Here is an 18,853-nt window from a genome sequence, read left to right on the forward strand (position 1 = left end):
GCCTGCGCGTCCGGAGCCTGTGCTCCGCAACGGGAGAGGCCACAGCGGTGAGAGGGCCGCGTACCGCAAAAAAAAAAAAAAAAAATTTAAGGAGGCACTCCCTCTCAGGGACTCACCGTGCACTTGCAGGACCCTGACAGCGGGTACCTCCTTAAATCTTTCACCTTCCTCACCCATCCCAGTCCTGGGCCTCTCCCAGATTTGTGCCCTACAGACCTCCTGCATCTGTCTGTCCCTCCATCTGTTTCTTTTACACAGACACAGAGATGCTCACTGTTCTGAGGATGGATGGGGTATGGCTGCTTCTCCAAACCCCTCATCTTCCCTCCTTGGCTGTTTCTGCTTCCCAGGGTGGCAGGTTTTTGTCCTGGGGTTTCAAGCAGCCAGTTCCACAGGGACTTGATCGGGCCAGGCCGGGCCGGCCCCACCCCTGGCTCTCATCCATCTACCCAAAGAGGGGCTGTGAATTGGGTTCTAATGAGAAATTAATAAGGCAGCTGTGCTAACCACTAATGATAATAGCGAAGTCATTACAAAAAGATTCTTTACGTTTTTTTTATTTTAATAAATTTATTTATTTATTTATTTATTTATGGCTGTGTTGGGTCTTCACTGCTGCACGCGGGCTTTCTCTAGTTGCGGTGAGCGGGCCCAGCAGTTCCATCTTGAGGTGCATCCTCTAGAGAGTCTCTCAGCCACACGTGCTGGAAGATCCACATGAGATTAACATTTGCACAACCTACAACCCAGCAGTTCCATCTTGAGGTGCATCCTCTAGAGAGTCTCTCAGCCACACGTGCTGGAAGATCCACATGAGATTAACATTTGCACAACCTACAACCCAGCAGTTCCATCTTGAGGTGCATCCTCTAGAGAGTCTCTCAGCCACACGTGCTGGAAGATCCACATGAGATTAACATTTGCACAACCTACAACCCAGCAGTTCCATCTTGAGGTGCATCCTCTAGAGAGTCTCTCAGCCACACGTGCTGGAAGATCCACATGAGATTAACATTTGCACAACCTACAACCCAGCAGTTCCATCTTGAGGTGCATCCTCTAGAGAGTCTCTCAGCCACACGTGCTGGAAGATCCACATGAGATTAACATTTGCACAACCTACAACCCAGCAGTTCCATCTTGAGGTGCATCCTCTAGAGAGTCTCTCAGCCACACGTGCTGGAAGATCCACATGAGATTAACATTTGCACAACCTACAACCCAGCAGTTCCATCTTGAGGTGCATCCTCTAGAGAGTCTCTCAGCCACACGTGCTGGAAGATCCACATGAGATTAACATTTGCACAACCTACAACCCAGCAGTTCCATCTTGAGGTGCATCCTCTAGAGAGTCTCTCAGCCACACGTGCTGGAAGATCCACATGAGATTAACATTTGCACAACCTACAACCCAGCAGTTCCATCTTGAGGTGCATCCTCTAGAGAGTCTCTCAGCCACACGTGCTGGAAGATCCACATGAGATTAACATTTGCACAACCTACAACCCAGCAGTTCCATCTTGAGGTGCATCCTCTAGAGAGTCTCTCAGCCACACGTGCTGGAAGATCCACATGAGATTAACATTTGCACAACCTACAACCCAGCAGTTCCATCTTGAGGTGCATCCTCTAGAGAGTCTCTCAGCCACACGTGCTGGAAGATCCACATGAGATTAACATTTGCACAACCTACAACCCAGCAGTTCCATCTTGAGGTGCATCCTCTAGAGAGTCTCTCAGCCACACGTGCTGGAAGATCCACATGAGATTAACATTTGCACAACCTACAACCCAGCAGTTCCATCTTGAGGTGCATCCTCTAGAGAGTCTCTCAGCCACACGTGCTGGAAGATCCACATGAGATTAACATTTGCACAACCTACAACCCAGCAGTTCCATCTTGAGGTGCATCCTCTAGAGAGTCTCTCAGCCACACGTGCTGGAAGATCCACATGAGATTAACATTTGCACAACCTACAACCCAGCAGTTCCATCTTGAGGTGCATCCTCTAGAGAGTCTCTCAGCCACACGTGCTGGAAGATCCACATGAGATTAACATTTGCACAACCTACAACCCAGCAGTTCCATCTTGAGGTGCATCCTCTAGAGAGTCTCTCAGCCACACGTGCTGGAAGATCCACATGAGATTAACATTTGCACAACCTACAACCCAGCAGTTCCATCTTGAGGTGCATCCTCTAGAGAGTCTCTCAGCCACACGTGCTGGAAGATCCACATGAGATTAACATTTGCACAACCTACAACCCAGCAGTTCCATCTTGAGGTGCATCCTCTAGAGAGTCTCTCAGCCACACGTGCTGGAAGATCCACATGAGATTAACATTTGCACAACCTACAACCCAGCAGTTCCATCTTGAGGTGCATCCTCTAGAGAGTCTCTCAGCCACACGTGCTGGAAGATCCACATGAGACTGTTCTTAGCAGGACAGCAAAACACTGATAACAAAGCCTGTCTGCAGCAGCACTGTGCCATCCTGATACGTGGACGTCCAAGCAGCCATGAAAATGACTAAACCGAGTACAAGGACGGAGATGGAGCTCCCAAAAAACATGTTGCACCAAAAAAAAGCAAATCACAGTAGATGACATACAAAATAACCCAAAGGGCTTAGAAACAGGCTAAATTAACAATAGATTGTTTAAGGATGCATCTACGTGTGGTGAAACTTGAAAGACAAAAAAAAAGCAATGACATGATTGACACAGCATCCAAGACGGCAGTTACCTCTGGCGAGGGAGGGGATATGATGGGAGGAGCACCGTGGGGGAGACGGACGAGGTTTGTTCATGTGCTGTTCCTTAAACTGGGTGGTGGGTACATGAGTGTTCATTCTGTTCTTCTTTGAACTATTCGTATAATTATATTCGCTCTTTTTTATGCATGACATATTTCGTGAGAAAAAATGTTTTAAAGTAAATAAAAGCAATAAATATATTCTGAAGTGGAATGCATAATTTACAAGACCTTTTAAGACATACCAAAAACATCAGGAATAATTTTAGGTCACGTCCAGCTGTGCCCCAGGCCCACACTTCTTTGCTCTTGGGGGAATTTTTAGGGAAAGTTGGGTCAGCGCTGCAAGGAACAACGTGGTGTATTAACAAGCATGTATCTTGGAGAGGAAGTATAGTAGATTAACCCTTATCTGTTTCCACCTCAGTGGGAGTGAGTTTTCCTAGGAGATCCTGGATCCCCAGCTCCATCAGTGTGCACTTCCCTCTAGCCTTTCTCCTGCACTGGCTGGCTGAGCAGACTTCTTCTTAGCACCATCCTTGCAGCTGGTGTTCAGGACATACGCGCCTGTGCGCTGGGCCCCCTTTGCAGAGAGGCAAGGAGCTCCCTGACCTAGGAGGCCCATTTGGCAAAGTGGAGTAGAGAGAATTGGGAGGGTTCTGGGGGCCTAAGCCATAGGGAGGGGAGATTGTGGGATGGAAGCATGAACGAGAGCATCACCTGCAAAACTTGGACAAGGCCAGCTGTGCCCTTCCTTCATCTATCCATCCTGCCGTATATACGTACATACATACCATCATCCATCCGTCCATCCACCGTGCCTCCCTCTCTCCATCTATCCACCCGTTACGTGTTTTTAATTACAGCAATTAAGGGGAAGTCAGTAAAATATCCACCCACCTCCCCAGCTCCCTTCCTGAGCCCACCTCGAGTCTCTGTTTTTATGAAGTCGCCATAAATTTCTGGCATGTGGCAAGTGGACTGAATGGCTGAGAGGGTTGGGCAAGCCTTCTGGAGTTGGCATCCAGATCCTGTGGGCACCTCTTTGACCTCCTCACCTGAGCAACATCCCTGACCCCATCCCAGCCCTCACCAGGTGGGAGGATGGCTCAGACTCGGAACCCCCAGCCCCAGCAATAAGCCCACCCACACATCAGTGGGCCAAGAGCCCCTGCTCCACTGGGGAGCCTGGCCTGCCCCCCGTTCTACTGGGCAGCTTGGCAGCCACCTGTACAAAATGAGAGCTGAGGGCATCAGACCCCTTGTCACATGGGCTGGAGTTGCTGTCCAGAGTGCCACCAATGGGGCCATTTTTCTTAATCCTCAACCTGAGTGTGTATATTGAATGTAGAGTGGAGATGTGGAAGGAGACGTGGCGGAGGAGGTGAGGCACTGGGGACAGATGGTGACATTCTAAGATGCGACTGGGCGTTTCAGTGTTACTCAGGGTGCAGTGGAAGTCATGGGTGGTTAGAGGCAGAGGCATATGATACAACTGATTGGAGGGAGAAACAGCATCTTCATAAGAAACAAACACAACCACAGTGAAGTACCATCCCATCGCAAAATCCAAAGAGTCTAGCAAGACGAGGTGTTAGTAGAAAGTCCCACCACTGCTGGTGGGTGTGTGAATTAGCAAACTGGTGCATATCAGGAAAACAGCTTGGCATTACCTCATAAGATTAACATTTGCACAACCTACAACCCAGCAGTTCCATCTTGAGGTGCATCCTCTAGAGAGTCTCTCAGCCACACGTGCTGGAAGATCCACATGAGATTAACATTTGCACAACCTACAACCCAGCAGTTCCATCTTGAGGTGCATCCTCTAGAGAGTCTCTCAGCCACACGTGCTGGAAGATCCACATGAGATTAACATTTGCACAACCTACAACCCAGCAGTTCCATCTTGAGGTGCATCCTCTAGAGAGTCTCTCAGCCACACGTGCTGGAAGATCCACATGAGATTAACATTTGCACAACCTACAACCCAGCAGTTCCATCTTGAGGTGCATCCTCTAGAGAGTCTCTCAGCCACACGTGCTGGAAGATCCACATGAGATTAACATTTGCACAACCTACAACCCAGCAGTTCCATCTTGAGGTGCATCCTCTAGAGAGTCTCTCAGCCACACGTGCTGGAAGATCCACATGAGATTAACATTTGCACAACCTACAACCCAGCAGTTCCATCTTGAGGTGCATCCTCTAGAGAGTCTCTCAGCCACACGTGCTGGAAGATCCACATGAGATTAACATTTGCACAACCTACAACCCAGCAGTTCCATCTTGAGGTGCATCCTCTAGAGAGTCTCTCAGCCACACGTGCTGGAAGATCCACATGAGATTAACATTTGCACAACCTACAACCCAGCAGTTCCATCTTGAGGTGCATCCTCTAGAGAGTCTCTCAGCCACACGTGCTGGAAGATCCACATGAGATTAACATTTGCACAACCTACAACCCAGCAGTTCCATCTTGAGGTGCATCCTCTAGAGAGTCTCTCAGCCACACGTGCTGGAAGATCCACATGAGATTAACATTTGCACAACCTACAACCCAGCAGTTCCATCTTGAGGTGCATCCTCTAGAGAGTCTCTCAGCCACACGTGCTGGAAGATCCACATGAGATTAACATTTGCACAACCTACAACCCAGCAGTTCCATCTTGAGGTGCATCCTCTAGAGAGTCTCTCAGCCACACGTGCTGGAAGATCCACATGAGATTAACATTTGCACAACCTACAACCCAGCAGTTCCATCTTGAGGTGCATCCTCTAGAGAGTCTCTCAGCCACACGTGCTGGAAGATCCACATGAGATTACACCTATGCATGCGTCCACATATACATACAGTCATCCATCCGTCCATCCACCGTGCCTCCCTCTCTCCATCTATCCACCCGTCCATCCATCCATCTACCTACTCATCCAACTATGCATGCGTCCACATATACATACAGTCATCCATCCCTCCATCCTGCATTTCCTTATCCATCCATGCCTCCTTCTCTCCATCCATTCGTCCATCCATCCAACCCTGCACTCATCCAATTACCCATCTATCCATCCATCTCTTCATTCCTCCATCCACTGAACAAACCCACCACCCTGCCCTATTGGCATTTTTTTAACATCTTTATTGGAATATAATTGCTTTACAATGGTGTGTTAGTTTCTGCTGTATAACAAAGTGAATCAGTTATACATATACATATGTTCCCATATCCCCTCCCTCTTGCGTCTCCCTCCCTCCCACCCTCCCTATCCCACCCCTCTAGGTGGTCACAAACCACCTAGCTGATCTCCCTGTGCTCTGCGGCTGCTTCCCGCTAGCTATCCACCCTACGTTTGGTAGTGTATATATGTCCATGCCACTCTCTCATTTCGTCACAGCTTACCCTTCCCCCTCCGCGTATCCTCAAGGCCATGCTCTGGTAGGTCTGTGTTTTATTCCCGTCCTACCCCTAGGCTCTTCACGACATTTTAAAAATTTCCTCAAACTAGCATTTCTCTCCTACCTCCTAGCCTTCGCATACTCTCTTTCCTCTGGACTATCACCACGCCCCGCCCCCCCACACACACACGGCTAACACCTACCCTTTATTTATGTCTCTGCTTAAAAAAAACCTCACCCCCACCTCCCAGTCTAAAGTAGGTTCCCTTCATGTCGCCTCTCATAAAAAAAAAAACAACCCTAACAGTTGTCACAATATGTCCCTGGATTTCGTTGGGTTGGTTTTCTTATGCCTGTTCCCCTAACCAGACCATAAGCTCCACAAGGACAGAGACCGGGTCTTTCTTCAGAACCTTCTGCAGAGCCTGCCTGACCCATAGTAGGGACTCAATAAAGAGTCACTGCATGACGGCATTGGGTGAGTTTAGAGAGAACCTACTGTGTGCAGAGGACGGGGCCTGGTGTCTTGTAAGGATTTGCTCATGAATATAATTGAATAGAACTGCTTCTTGAAGCTTTCAATGTAGTAGAAAGAGATAAAGAATGTGCATGAAAAATTATAACGCAGGGGATGAGTCATGGAAGAGGCGAGGAGGAAATGCAAAGGGAGAGCCGGGTTTGAACGCTGGCCGGCCCAGCCCAGCCCTAACTGCGTACGTTGGATAAGCCACTCTATCTCCATGAGCTTTAATTTCCTCACTGACGAAATGGAGCTAATAAAACCCGAGAGAGGAGGAAAAACACGATTACCATGAAATTGCTTTAAATTGTTCACATATATCTTCGGAGCTCTGTGAAAAGTTTTTTAAATAGATAAAATTATTGTAAGAACTGAAATCATTGTGATTTATTGATGCAATTTTTTTATAGACAGAGCCAAGTAACAGAAATTAGTAAACAACTTAAAAATGTGTATTTAGGAAAGTTGAGCTTTGTCGTGTCATTATGCGGATGAAATGAGACAATCTGTGTGAAGTCCACCTAGAAAGAAACCTGGCGTAGGGTCAGTGGCTATTTGGGTGGCATGGGATAATCTTTGTTGAAGAGGTTGATGTTTAAACTTTGAAAAATGTATAGGATTCCAGTATTTTGATACGATAAATATTAGACACAGTTTTTAGCACTTGACTATACTCTTCCTGTTTCTATGGCTTCATAACAAATCACCCCCAAACATCACGGTGCACCACGGTCATTTATCATGCTCACAGATTCTGTGAGTCTGGACCACACACGGTGGGAACAGCTGGTCTCTGCTCTTTGATGACTGAGGTCTCAACTAGAAGACCCAAAGGCTGGGGGCTGAAATTATCTGAGGGCTTACATGTTCATTCACATGTCCAATGTTGATGTGGGCCATCATCTGGGACCTCAGTTCCTCTGCACAAGAGCTGTTCCTGTGTCTGTGTGAGCCAGATTGAGCTTCCTTACAGTATGGCAGCTGGATTCCAAGCAGGAGTGTCTGGAGAGCCAGGTGGAAGCCATATCCTTCTGATGACCTAGCCTTGAAAGTTGCATAGCATCACTTCCAGCATATTCTACCAGTATAGTCACAAAACCCCCAGACTCAAGGGGGAGGGGTCTTAGCCCCCACCTCTCAGTGGCAGGAGTGTCAATCACACTGTAAGAAGATCATGTTGAATGGGAGATAAATAGTAAGGTAGCCATCATTTTTTTTTATTGAAGTAGAGTTGATTTACAATGTTGTGTTAGTTTCAGGTGTACAACAAAGCGATTCAGTTATACATACATATATATATATTCTTTTTCAGATTCTTTTCCCTTTTAGGTTATTACAAAACATTGAGTATAGTTCCCTGTGTTATACAGTAGGTCCTTGTTGTTTATCTATTTTATATATAGTAGTGTGTATAAATTAATCCCAAATCCCTAATTTATCTCTCCCCCCTTTCCTCTTTGGTAACCATAAGTTTGTTTTCTATGTCTGTGGGTCTATTTCTGTTTGTATATAAGTTCATTTGTATCATTTTTTTTAATGTAGACCATTCTTTTTTTTTTTTAATAAATTTTATTTATTTATTTATTTTGGCTGTGTTAGGTCTTTGTTGCTGCGTGCGGGCTTTCTCTGGTTGTGGCGAGTGGGGCTACTCTTGGTTGCGGTTCTCTGGCTTCTCACTGCGGTGGCCTCTCTTGTTGTGGAGCACGGGCTCTAGGCGCGCAGGCTTCAGTAGTTGTGGTGCACGGGCTTAGTTGGTCCGTGGCATGTGGATTCTTCCCAGATCAGGGATCTTACCTGTGTCCCCTGCAATGGCAGGCAGATTCTTAACGACTGCACCACCAGGGAAGCCCTGGGAGATACTCTTCTTAACTCCAATTTACAGAAGAGGAAGTTAAAGCTCAGCAAGGTCAAAATTTTGCCCAAGGTCATGCCTAATAAGTAACAGAAGTGGGATTTGAATTCAGGTCTCAGTGACTCCAAAGCCACCACCGTTACATTTACTGCTTGCCAAATTAGGACAAGGATGCCAGCGGCAGGTTTCATTTCTTGAGACACTTACTTGACTAGATCCTCCTCGGATGCTATTGAATTGTGGTGCCCTGGTGAATCATGGCTTGCTCTGGTGGCATTCCAGGCAGGGTCCCCCACACAAAGAAAGGCCCCGAGGTGAGAAGAGGGGTGTAAGCAATTCACTGTGGCGGGGGACGCAGGACGTGGTGTGGGCGATAGGACAGGAAAGGTTGGTTGGGGTCAAATTAGGGAGAGACCTTGAACCCAGGCAAGGGAATGTAGATTTTCCTGGGGCAATGAGGAGATACCAGAGGATCTGAGCAAGTCAGAAAAATGAATCAGGAGCAGTGTGGAAGATGGGGGAGGCAGGAGCCAGTGTAGGCGATGATGTAGGGGCGGAGTCCGTGCGGCCAAGTGATGGGGCGAGCATGTGGGTGGGGCCTGGGAGAGCAGAGGGGCCGTAGTGTGGGAAAGGAAGCACCACGAAAGGCTCCAAGGATCTGAGCCCAGCTGATCTGGGCAGGTACAGGTGGGGCAGCTATTAGCAGAACTATGAAAGCAAGAAGGGAGGCTTGGCAGGGAGGTAAATACCCAGCATTTCCTGTGGCAAGTTGGGTGTTGGGTATTGGAGCTCAGGGAGGAGCCAGGGCAGATGTGAGAGCCTTTGCAGAGAGACTGTGGCCAAAACCATCAGATTAGGCAAGGCCTCCGAGGGGGAATGTGGCCAAGAAGAGATTCAAGCCCAGGGCTTTGGAAAACGAGAGTGTAGGCCGGTGGTCCTCGAACTTCAGCGTGCAGCAAATCCTCGGGAAGGTGAGTCAAGGACTCAGAGACCAGGCACGTTGAAGCAGGGCCTTTCCGTGCCCTGGGGGACGAGGGAAGGGTGGCAGCAAATCTCTGGGCTTACCGTGTTCCCAAGGGATTCTGAGACCCACCAAAGTGTAGGAACCACTGGCTTCAGCCCAGCCGTACTCCTCAGCCTTGGCTCGTGTTGGAACACCCTGAACGGCTCTAGAAATACTGATGTCTGGACCCCAGCCACCCCAAAAGGTTCTTACCTCTGAGAATATTCAAGGGGGTTCTAAGGGGCAGTCAGGCTGGGGACTCCTGGCCGAAGGAGAGGAAGAAGAGCAGTGGTCTTGGAGGGGTTAAGAAATAAATCAAAGCAGCAGGAGACCCATATGGCTTAGCACGCAGCCCTCTTGATCCAGGGGGGAGCAGGTGGGCCACGGGGACTCACAGCCAGTTTGCAGGGGTCTGAACCTTACTGCACGTGGGATTCTGATGGGAAAAGCCCACACCCCGTACCAGGGACGTCAGAAGTTTGGGGATGAAACCCCCGCATAAGGTGCTTTTAACTCTTGACATGTCACTCAGTGACACACAGCCGAGTTTGAGGGCCAGCAGTACTTCTCACACTTGGATGTGGACACAGTTCACTGGGAGTCTTGTTAAAAGGCAGCTTCCGATTCAGCAGGTCTGGGGGGCGGGGCGGGCCTGAGGCTCTCCCTTCGTAGCAGGCGCCCAGGTGGTGCCCACGTGCTGGCCCACGGACCACCCTTTGGGTAGCAAGAATGTGCATTCATTTTAAAGAGTCGCGCCCGTCAGCCAAACACCCCTTCCCACACTCCACGCATCTCCAAGCCTCTGCGCTTAGAGTCAGAGCCCATCCTGATCCCAGCAGGCAAGGGGCAACCAGAACTTTCCCACCTGCCTCTCCGCTGCTTCCCTCCAGGCTGACGGAACATCGGAGCTGGACCAACGGTCCCCTCTTTATCTGCCAAGGGGGTAGGCATCCTTTCAAAGGAGCAACATGGTGTTTGTGTGCAATATCCATGCAGCCTCACACGCTTCACCCGAGGGCACGGGATACTGGTCCCCAGATGTGCCCTTCACCCCGCCCCTAAACCCCTGCCGCACTACAGGGCGGGGAAGGAGGGACAGCTCTGCCTGTGTCCAGACTCTGGGGTCCGAGTTCAAATCCTGTCTCCGCCCTGTCCCAGCCACGTGCCTTCGGACGAGCCCACGAGCCTGTTTCAGAAGCTTTTCCGTTGCAAACTGTTTGAAATAATGACCCGTGTCTCGTGGTGGTTGGATGAATGCGTTGCATCATGGACTTATGGATATAAATGGATACAAAGCCCAGAAGTACAAAGCGGAGCGTGTCGTAGTGACGGAGGGGGCGACGGGCCGCGTGAGGCAGCCCGAGCACGGTGGCCGCGCCCCATGGTCACCCTGTGTGCCCCACAACTTCCTTCCGCTGCCACCACGTCCCAGCCCGGGAGCCGGGCAGCCCTCCGGCCCCTGACCCCTCCATGTGCCCTGCCGTCCCGCAGACATGGGGAGCTTCGAGGAGAGCGAAAAGCACCAGAGCGTCTCCCACGGAGAAGCGGCCGTCATCCGCGCCCCTCGCATCGCCAGCTTCCCACGGCCGCAGGTGACCTGGTTCCGGGACGGCCGCAAGATCCCGCCTAGCAGCCGCATGTGAGCACACTGCCCTTGGTGGGGGGTGGGGGGCTGGCCCCGGGAGAGGCCATGTGGGGCCACGGAGGGCCCCCAGATGCTGAGGACGGAGGGCCCTCCCTGCTCTGGGACGGAGCCAGATGGGGGACGTCCCCGATGACGGAAGTCTGGTTTCCAGGGGCCTTTCTGGGAAAGCGCGGGAGGAACCTTGGAGCCATGACAGCTCTGTGGCCTCCCCGGGGAATCCCAGGCGTTGGCTCCACTCTCGGCTGGAGAATAATTCTGCCTCTGAGAGCGCTTAAAAAACCCGAACTGGCACAGACAGAGGCTCTGTCACCGTGGTTACAGGCCCAGGGTTCAGGGCACATGGGAGGGCGCTGGCACCTCCCCGGCAGGGTGTCTCCGCGGTGCGTGTGCGGCTGGGTGTCCGCTGGTGCGCACGGCTGTGTGTGTTTTGGCTCCAGGGAGGAGGTGAGGCCAGGAGAGGCGGGAAGGGGAACACACGGTCCTTTCAGCGCTCACAAGGGCCCCTCTGTGCAGCCCGGAAGGGGGCTGTGACAGAAGCAGCGCCTCCACAGAGGGCGAGGGGCAAAGCACGGGACGCAGCGGCCCTCCCGACCCCCTGGGAGAGCCAGCCCAGGCTGTCCTCTTTAGGACCCGCACTCTCCCCTACGCTCTGCTCCCAGAAGAGAAGAAAGACCACCCTGGTCCTAGTCCTCTCGGGCCGCAGGTCCATTGTGGGTGGAGCCCGTTCTGGTCTCCGTAGGAAGCAGAAGCCAAGACGGACAGTTCTTTCCTCTGGGGAACATGAGGTCCAGTGGGAGAAGCGTGATCTTAATAACAGGGTGATACCCTGGCGACAACAGTGGCTGTCGTTTATGGAGTGCCTGCTGTGTTCTCAGGCCTGGGCTAAGCACACCCCCCCCCGCCGTCACCCTCTCCTCCAGGACAGACACGCACCTCCCAGGGAGAGATGCTCTGTCTCGTTCCCTTTTCCATCCCCAGGCCCACCTCAGGACACATTTGTTGAATGAATGACCCTCACAACAGCCTTACGAGGTGGCTGATTTTACCCCCATTTTATAGATGGCAAAGTGAAGGCCCCCAGAATCTAACTGCTTTGCCACATCTCCCGCAGCTGGTTCCAGGCTTGCCGACTCCAGAGTCAGGTCCTTAATTCTGCCTTATGTGGAAATTATATGAGAACAGGTACAAAGACACGGGAGCTAAAAAGGATAAAGTGATTGTACTTTTGGAGACTTGGTCCTGGTGATTCTCAGTGGGGCTGCCCTCTGAGATGATCTGGGACCATTTAAAATAGATTGATTTTCAGATTCTACCCCTCACACATTCTTATTTCATTGAAACGGGGTGTACCGAGGCCTTGGGATTTTTAAAAGCTTCCCCGTGATTCCAGCATGCAGCCTCAATTGAGAGCCACTGTCCTAGAATGTATATGTTACCTACAGACCCAATAGTGCTACGTAACAAGTGGTCCCAGTGGCCTGGTGCAATCAGCATGTATTTGTCATGTGAACTGGCAGATTGGTGCGCTTGGCCTGGCTCTCTCACTTGGCTGGGGCTGGCTGATTAGAATGCCTAGGTGACTCAATTCAGTCCCAGGTGTCCCAGCCTCTAGCCAGCGGCCCCTAGCATCTCCCCCCGGCAGTTGCAGAAGAAGCAAAACACAAGCTTCTGCTAACATCCCATTGGTCAAAGCAAGTCACGTGGTAGAACTCAGATCAAGAAGCCAGGAAATTGATTCTGCTCTTGAGTGAGAGGACTACAGAGTCACCTGGCAAAGGTGCTGCTACAGAGCAGGTGATGATTGGGTTTACACACACACGCACACCTTCCTGGTCACGCCTGCCCCCTCCCCACCTCCTCCAGTCCTCCTACCGAACGCACGAGAGGACACTGTGGGGATTTCATCTCAGCAATTACAGCAGATTAATATCCAGAACGCAGAGGAAAGGTCCCTGGAAACAAATTCTCTGGCGTCTGTTTGCTGGAGATACGCATCTGATGAGCGCTCTCAGTCAGTGGGGTGCACAGGGTGCTGAAGGCACGTGCTATCTACAGAGCACTGCTCTCCCTCCCAGGGCCGAAGTGGAGATTAGTAACCCCTGGCCCGTTCCTTGATACTCATTGTTGAAAAGGAGACAAGATTCCCGTCAAAGACACATGCTGGGGGCTTTGGGCAGCTTCGAGGGTGATTTATTTTATTCTTAATTAAATGATCAGTTGGGCTCCCGTGGAGCTGAGAAAAAAGGGCACACTTCATAGGAGTGGGAGGTGGAAGGTGGGAGGGAGCTGGGCCCATCGAAGCAGCGGGACAGACCTAGGAAATTGAAACCAGAGGAGTGTGGCTGAAAAATATCACCAATCCCCTGCCTGAGAGGAGAGCCCTGATGTCTACGCCCTGCAGGAATTCCAGCAGCTTCCTTCAGTGCGGGTGCCTCTGGGGGGAGTAGGCCAGAAGCCCTCCTGACAGCCACAAGTAGCTTTGTGCGCTTTGGAGGTGAGGGGCAGGGTCATTCTAGAACCATCTATCAAGGGGAAGTTCATCCTGCAGAAGGCTGCTAGCCCAGGGACCTTCCTTAGCCTCCTGCCGAAGACAGAGGGACAGCAGATCAAAAGGCCACTGGCCCTTCCCCGGCTCTCTGCCTCTCCCAGTTCACTCCGCACTGGGAACTCGAACCCAGGCCCCGGGGTCCTGGACACAGCGCTCTCCTCTAGTTCCAGTCGAGGGCATGCCAGCTGCATCACAGACAGACCCCCAAATCCCAGGGACTTAGCGCCAGAGAAGTTGATTTCTTGCCAACTGAAAGTCCCACCGAGGGCGAGGGATGGGAGGGGCACCCTCCTCCACAGCCAAGCTGGTGGGAGCTCCACCCTCATCCACACTGGGCTCCCAGTGGCCCCGCTGGTCCAAGCCCAGAAGTGGCGCACATCCTCCGTATCCCACTAGCTCAGCCAACTGCCCACCTGGGTGCAAGGGGGTCTGGGAAGGGTGACCCCTGGCTTCCCAAGGTCTTCAGTTCTCTGCAGGAGGGGAGCCAGAAACAGAGGTAGATGGGGACCATCTCTGCCACCTGGATATGCCGTCCCCCCCGACCCAGGACAGGGTACCAACCACCGCACAATCCACACATTCCGTGTTGAGCCCAACAAATCGTTGTGCGGGCTGTCTGGTACGTGGTGGGACACTTAACAGCATCCCTGACCGCTACCCACTAGTTACTAGTACAGCCCCAGAGCTGGGTAACCAAAACTTGTCCAGGCATTGCCAAACGTCCCCTGGAAGGTGAAGCCTCCCCGATTGAGAACCACTGACCTAGAAGGATCCATCAGAACATAGACAAAATATAGGCAAAGGAGAGAAAGGGGGTGGGGAGAGTCTGTGTGGTCAAGGAGAGAAGGAATTGGAGGTGGGGGGCCTTCTCTGGAGGCCAGAAGAGGAGTTCAGGACAGGCGGGTGTACGGGGGAGGGGGACCAGGCCATGCCCAGGGAGCCCACCTGCCAAAGATTTCATCTAGCTGGCTTCTACATCACCAGGGCAGCGGCTGGGGAAGCTGGAACCCAGGGGGTCCACGTGCACTTGCTGCTTGTCCTGAGCCCTGACCTTGGACTGTGTGCCTGGAGAGGGCTGAGGGAGAGGGAGGGGACAGCCTCAGGCCACCTGGAGACTAACAGAAGCAGCCTCAGCCTCAGGGCTGCAAGGGGTCTTCACCCGCATCTGCCTCCACCCCTTACACAGATAAGGAGACTGAGGCCCGGCAAGAAGGAGGCTGTGAGCTCCTTAGAGGCAGGGGCCAGAGCTCCAGCCCGGAGCTGCCCCCCCTGCTCTGGCACAGCCCAGCCTCCCTTTCCCCAGCCCTCACCCACCCCAACAAGCTCCACTAAAGGACCAGCGCCCCTGCAGGAGACTCCCACGCGAGGACATGGTCACCATCCCTGTGCCATTGTGTCGATTTTAAAATGTTTTAGCTGGCTCTGTCCTCACTCCCATCACCTCATTAGCTGGAGGTTAAAAGAGCTCTCCGGGGGGGAAAAAAAAACTGAAAAAGGACATCATTAGGGTTCCCAGGAATTGGGGCAGGAGGGCTTTGTCTTCCTGCTTCCTGGAGCTCGGCAGGCAGCGTGAGACTCAGCACGCGAACCCCCAAAACCAGGAGAAGGAGAGACCTCAGCACAGCCTGGCTGGGAGAGACCAGGCCGGAGAGGCATTCGCGGGGATGTTTATTTGAGAGCCCATTTAAAACACTGTTACGTTCACCTAATGGGAAAATTTGAAAAGAATTCAACTGGATTTGTCCTTGTTAAACGAACATTAAGGAAGTTCCACAGCTGTCTCGGGCGCATCGCATTAAAATCCAGAGACAGACTTGACAAACCGATGGTTTTGTTTGTCATCAGGAGGATGGGTGAGAGGAGGTGCCTGGCAGAGCCAGGGTGGGCAGTGCTCCTGCAGCCACGTCCAATGGAGTCCCCAAATTCCCACCTGCAAAAGCCCTGCACCCGGCCCACGGACATGGGAGCCGAGGGGCTGCAGGCTGGGATCCCAGCAGTGGGAACCGGGTTGGGAGCAAACAGCCCACGTCTACACGTACCCACTACCCGGCCCGTCTCCTTTTTCCCTCTCAGCCAGCCCCGATGGCCCCACTTTTTATTGACCAGATTTGGGGAGAAGTAAACGGATACCCTAAGAGGGGGATGGGGGGAGATGTGAACCCCAGAAGGCTGTGTTACAGGCAGGCTGTAGCCTCTGAATCAACCTCAGCAGATTCCGGATTAGGTTAAGGCAGTGATTCTGGAATGATCATGTTCATTTCTAAATTCATTCTCGTCTCTCATCATTCATTCCTTCATTCATTCACTGATTCTGGTGGATGAAGTTCTTTAGTTCTAGACACTCCTGGTGCAGAGGTAACCCCACGCAGCCATCCGTGCTGTGACACAGGAAAGGGTGGAATTCCGGGGGAGCTCCGGCCCCTAACCAGGCCTGGGGGCGGGGAGCGGCAGACAGGTGTCACCTGGACAGTCTCGGACCCCTGGGCGTGTTCTGTACTGGGCTCTATCCCCAGCGCTGGTGGAGTGTTGGGAGTCTCTGCAAACTAAGCATGGCTGGAGTTGGGGCAGTAAGTGGCTCCAGGGGGCGGGCTGGAGAAGGGGGTCTCGGGGTGCCTGGCCTCGTGTCCCCGCCCGTATCCCCGGATGCTCAGGCTCAGCAGGCCCATCAGAGGCGTCCTTTTCCTCTTCGCAGAGCCATCACCCTGGAGAACACCCTTGTCATCCTGTCAACAGTGGCTCCCGACGCAGGCCGCTACTACGCGCAGGCTGTTAATGACAAGAACGGCGATAACAAGACCAGCCAGCCCATCACTCTCGCCGTGGAGAGTAAGTAAGCCGCAGGGCCTGGGACCGATGGCGGAGCGCGTCGTTAAATCTTGGGAATGGGGCTCCGGGGGGTCATTGGGAAGATGGAATGGCGGTGGAGGGGGGAGGCTGGGAAAGGGCAGGGGAGGCGCCATCCCAAGGAGGAGGAGGCCCGGCTGGGCGTGGGAGTGGGAGGTGGGGGCCGGGAGGGAGCTGAATTCCGGACCCCATGCCCATGACGAGTCTGAGATCCTATCAGGAGCAGGGGGACACTTAGCTTGGCTGTTAGCTGGGCCCCTGGGGGCCCGGGGAGGGCGTGGGGTATAGGAGAAGGTGTGTGCACTAGAGGATTACCACCACCCCGGGGGCTCAGGTGCTGGTGGGCTGAGCCCGCCAGGAGATGGGAAGCTCATTTTTAAAGAAATACACTGACTGCCTCTACTCAGCTGGCATGTAAAAAGCGCCACTTTTACTTGGAGCCAAGCCATCCTCACCGATGGGAACACTTGCTCTCTGCCCAGGCTCCTGCCTAAAAGTGCCCCTGTGTCCATCCCCAGAGGCCACCCCGCACCCTGGAAGAGAGAGGCCAGCCTCTCCCCAGCGGCAGAGCACAGAGGAAAGCAAATGGAAAGGGTGACTCCTTGGGTGTCTTTGGCAAGAAGTATTTGTCCAGCCAAGGCTGAGGGCAGGTTTCCGATCGGTGATGGAGATGCTGGGGGTGTCCCCCCGGCCCGCTCCCTCCACGCTCCATCCCTGGGCTGGAGAAGTGGTAGGGGATCACAGAGTACGCGGGACAAGGCCAGAGCTTCCCGCAGCGGCCAAGCAGCCGCACAGGCTGGGCAGCCAGATGCTCACGTCCCTCCACATCTGTGCAACTGCTGCTCCGAAAGCCAGCCTCATTTATCATCCACGGTCCCGCTGGGACGCACCCGCCAGCAGCAAGAGGCGGGGGCCCGCCAGCTCGGAACCTTCCCGTGTCCTTCCTCTGATCCAAGCCTCTGTCTTCAAGGGCCCAGAAAGCCCAGAACGTTCCCCAGCGCCGACCTGCCCATCCCTGGGCCTTCTGAGCGCCAGTAGGGCCCCTTGCCGTGCGCGCAGTGACCCCTCCCCCCAGACCACACTCCCGTCCGCCTGGAAAGAAACCTGGGTGCAGGGAGCCGAGTTCCAGTCTGGATACTGACCTATCAGGGCCCCGGGTGTAACCTCGGACACTGACCTGGGCCAGGGTCTCAGTCTCGTGCCGGCGACCTGGGGCCTAGCCCATGACCTGGGGCTGCTGGTGCTATAGGAAGAGGAAGGTAACCATCAGAGAGACGTTTGTCCCCATGGATTTTCCAGCGCTTAGAATACCTGGAGTCTAAAGGAATGGAATCATTTGGTGGGAGGGAGGCTCACGGCCCGAGTCGAGGCCTGGCACCTTCCTGGGAGACTCAGCTGACCCTGAGACCGAGGTTGGGGGCTCCTTCCCGCTCTGTGCTCCTCCCTGCGCACCCTCCTCCTGGCGGGAATGGCACCAGCTGTTCTCCTGGCCAACTGGGCGGGCTCTTCACGCTCTGCTGCCTCCCCCGGCCCTCCGGCTGGCCCAGGAGAGGCAGGCAGGGTCCCTTGGGACCCCCATGTGTGCCCAAGCCTCCCCCGCCCCACCCCCATTGTCTGTTTCTCCCCCACCCCGTCGCCCCTCGCCTCCTGCCCTCACGGTGACTTGTACTGGATTGAGAGCAAAAGCAGCAGATTATCAGCTAATTTCTCCTCCCACGAGTGACTGCACTTCAAATCCCAGTTCCTGTCAGTGACACAAATCCCCCGGCTGCCTGCCTGCCTGCCTGCCGGCCAGTTTCCTAGGGACAGTTGCCACTTTGCCCACCACCGGCTGCATCTCCCCTCATCCGTCTAGCCCGAGCCTCACCCCTTCCTCCCTTCTCTGCTCGGGGCAGCTCAGCCTCTTAGCAGCCCTCAGGGGACATCCATGCTCTCCAGAATCGGAGAAGGAGAGAGCAAAGACCAGTGACCCCCCCCGGAGTTTCCCTCTGCCCACGTGTCACCCAGCTGACCTCACACGGACTGTCACAGCTCTTGAAAGGTTCATACCTGGCTGGTGGTCCCACTGGGTGGCAGTCAGAGCTGCACTGTCCAATAGAATTATAATAGGAGCCACATAGGTAATTTAAAACCTGCCACTGGCCTCACTTTTTTTTCAGAAGGAAAAGGAAACAGGTGAAATTAATCTTATTATATTTTATTTACCCAACATATCCAAAATATTAGCAGTTGAACATACAATCAATAGAGAAAATACTAATGAGATGCTTCACACTGGGTTTCTTTTT

General features: G+C 53.0%; 1 protein-coding gene across 1 annotated transcript in view; it reads left to right on the forward strand.

The window, feature by feature from the left end:
- SDK2 (sidekick cell adhesion molecule 2) overlaps positions 1-18,853 on the forward strand; it is a 258,280-nt gene that overhangs the window by 157,385 nt on the left and 82,042 nt on the right. The window contains exons 4-5 of the mRNA XM_028498147.1: positions 11,020-11,167; positions 16,414-16,547. Coding sequence (XP_028353948.1) covers positions 11,020-11,167; positions 16,414-16,547 — 282 coding nt within the window. The remainder of the gene's footprint in view (positions 1-11,019; positions 11,168-16,413; positions 16,548-18,853) is intronic.

The sequence above is a fragment of the Physeter macrocephalus genome, chromosome 14 (assembly GCF_002837175.3).
Source record: "Physeter macrocephalus isolate SW-GA chromosome 14, ASM283717v5, whole genome shotgun sequence".
In the NCBI taxonomy this organism is placed as follows: Eukaryota; Metazoa; Chordata; class Mammalia; order Artiodactyla; family Physeteridae; genus Physeter; species Physeter macrocephalus.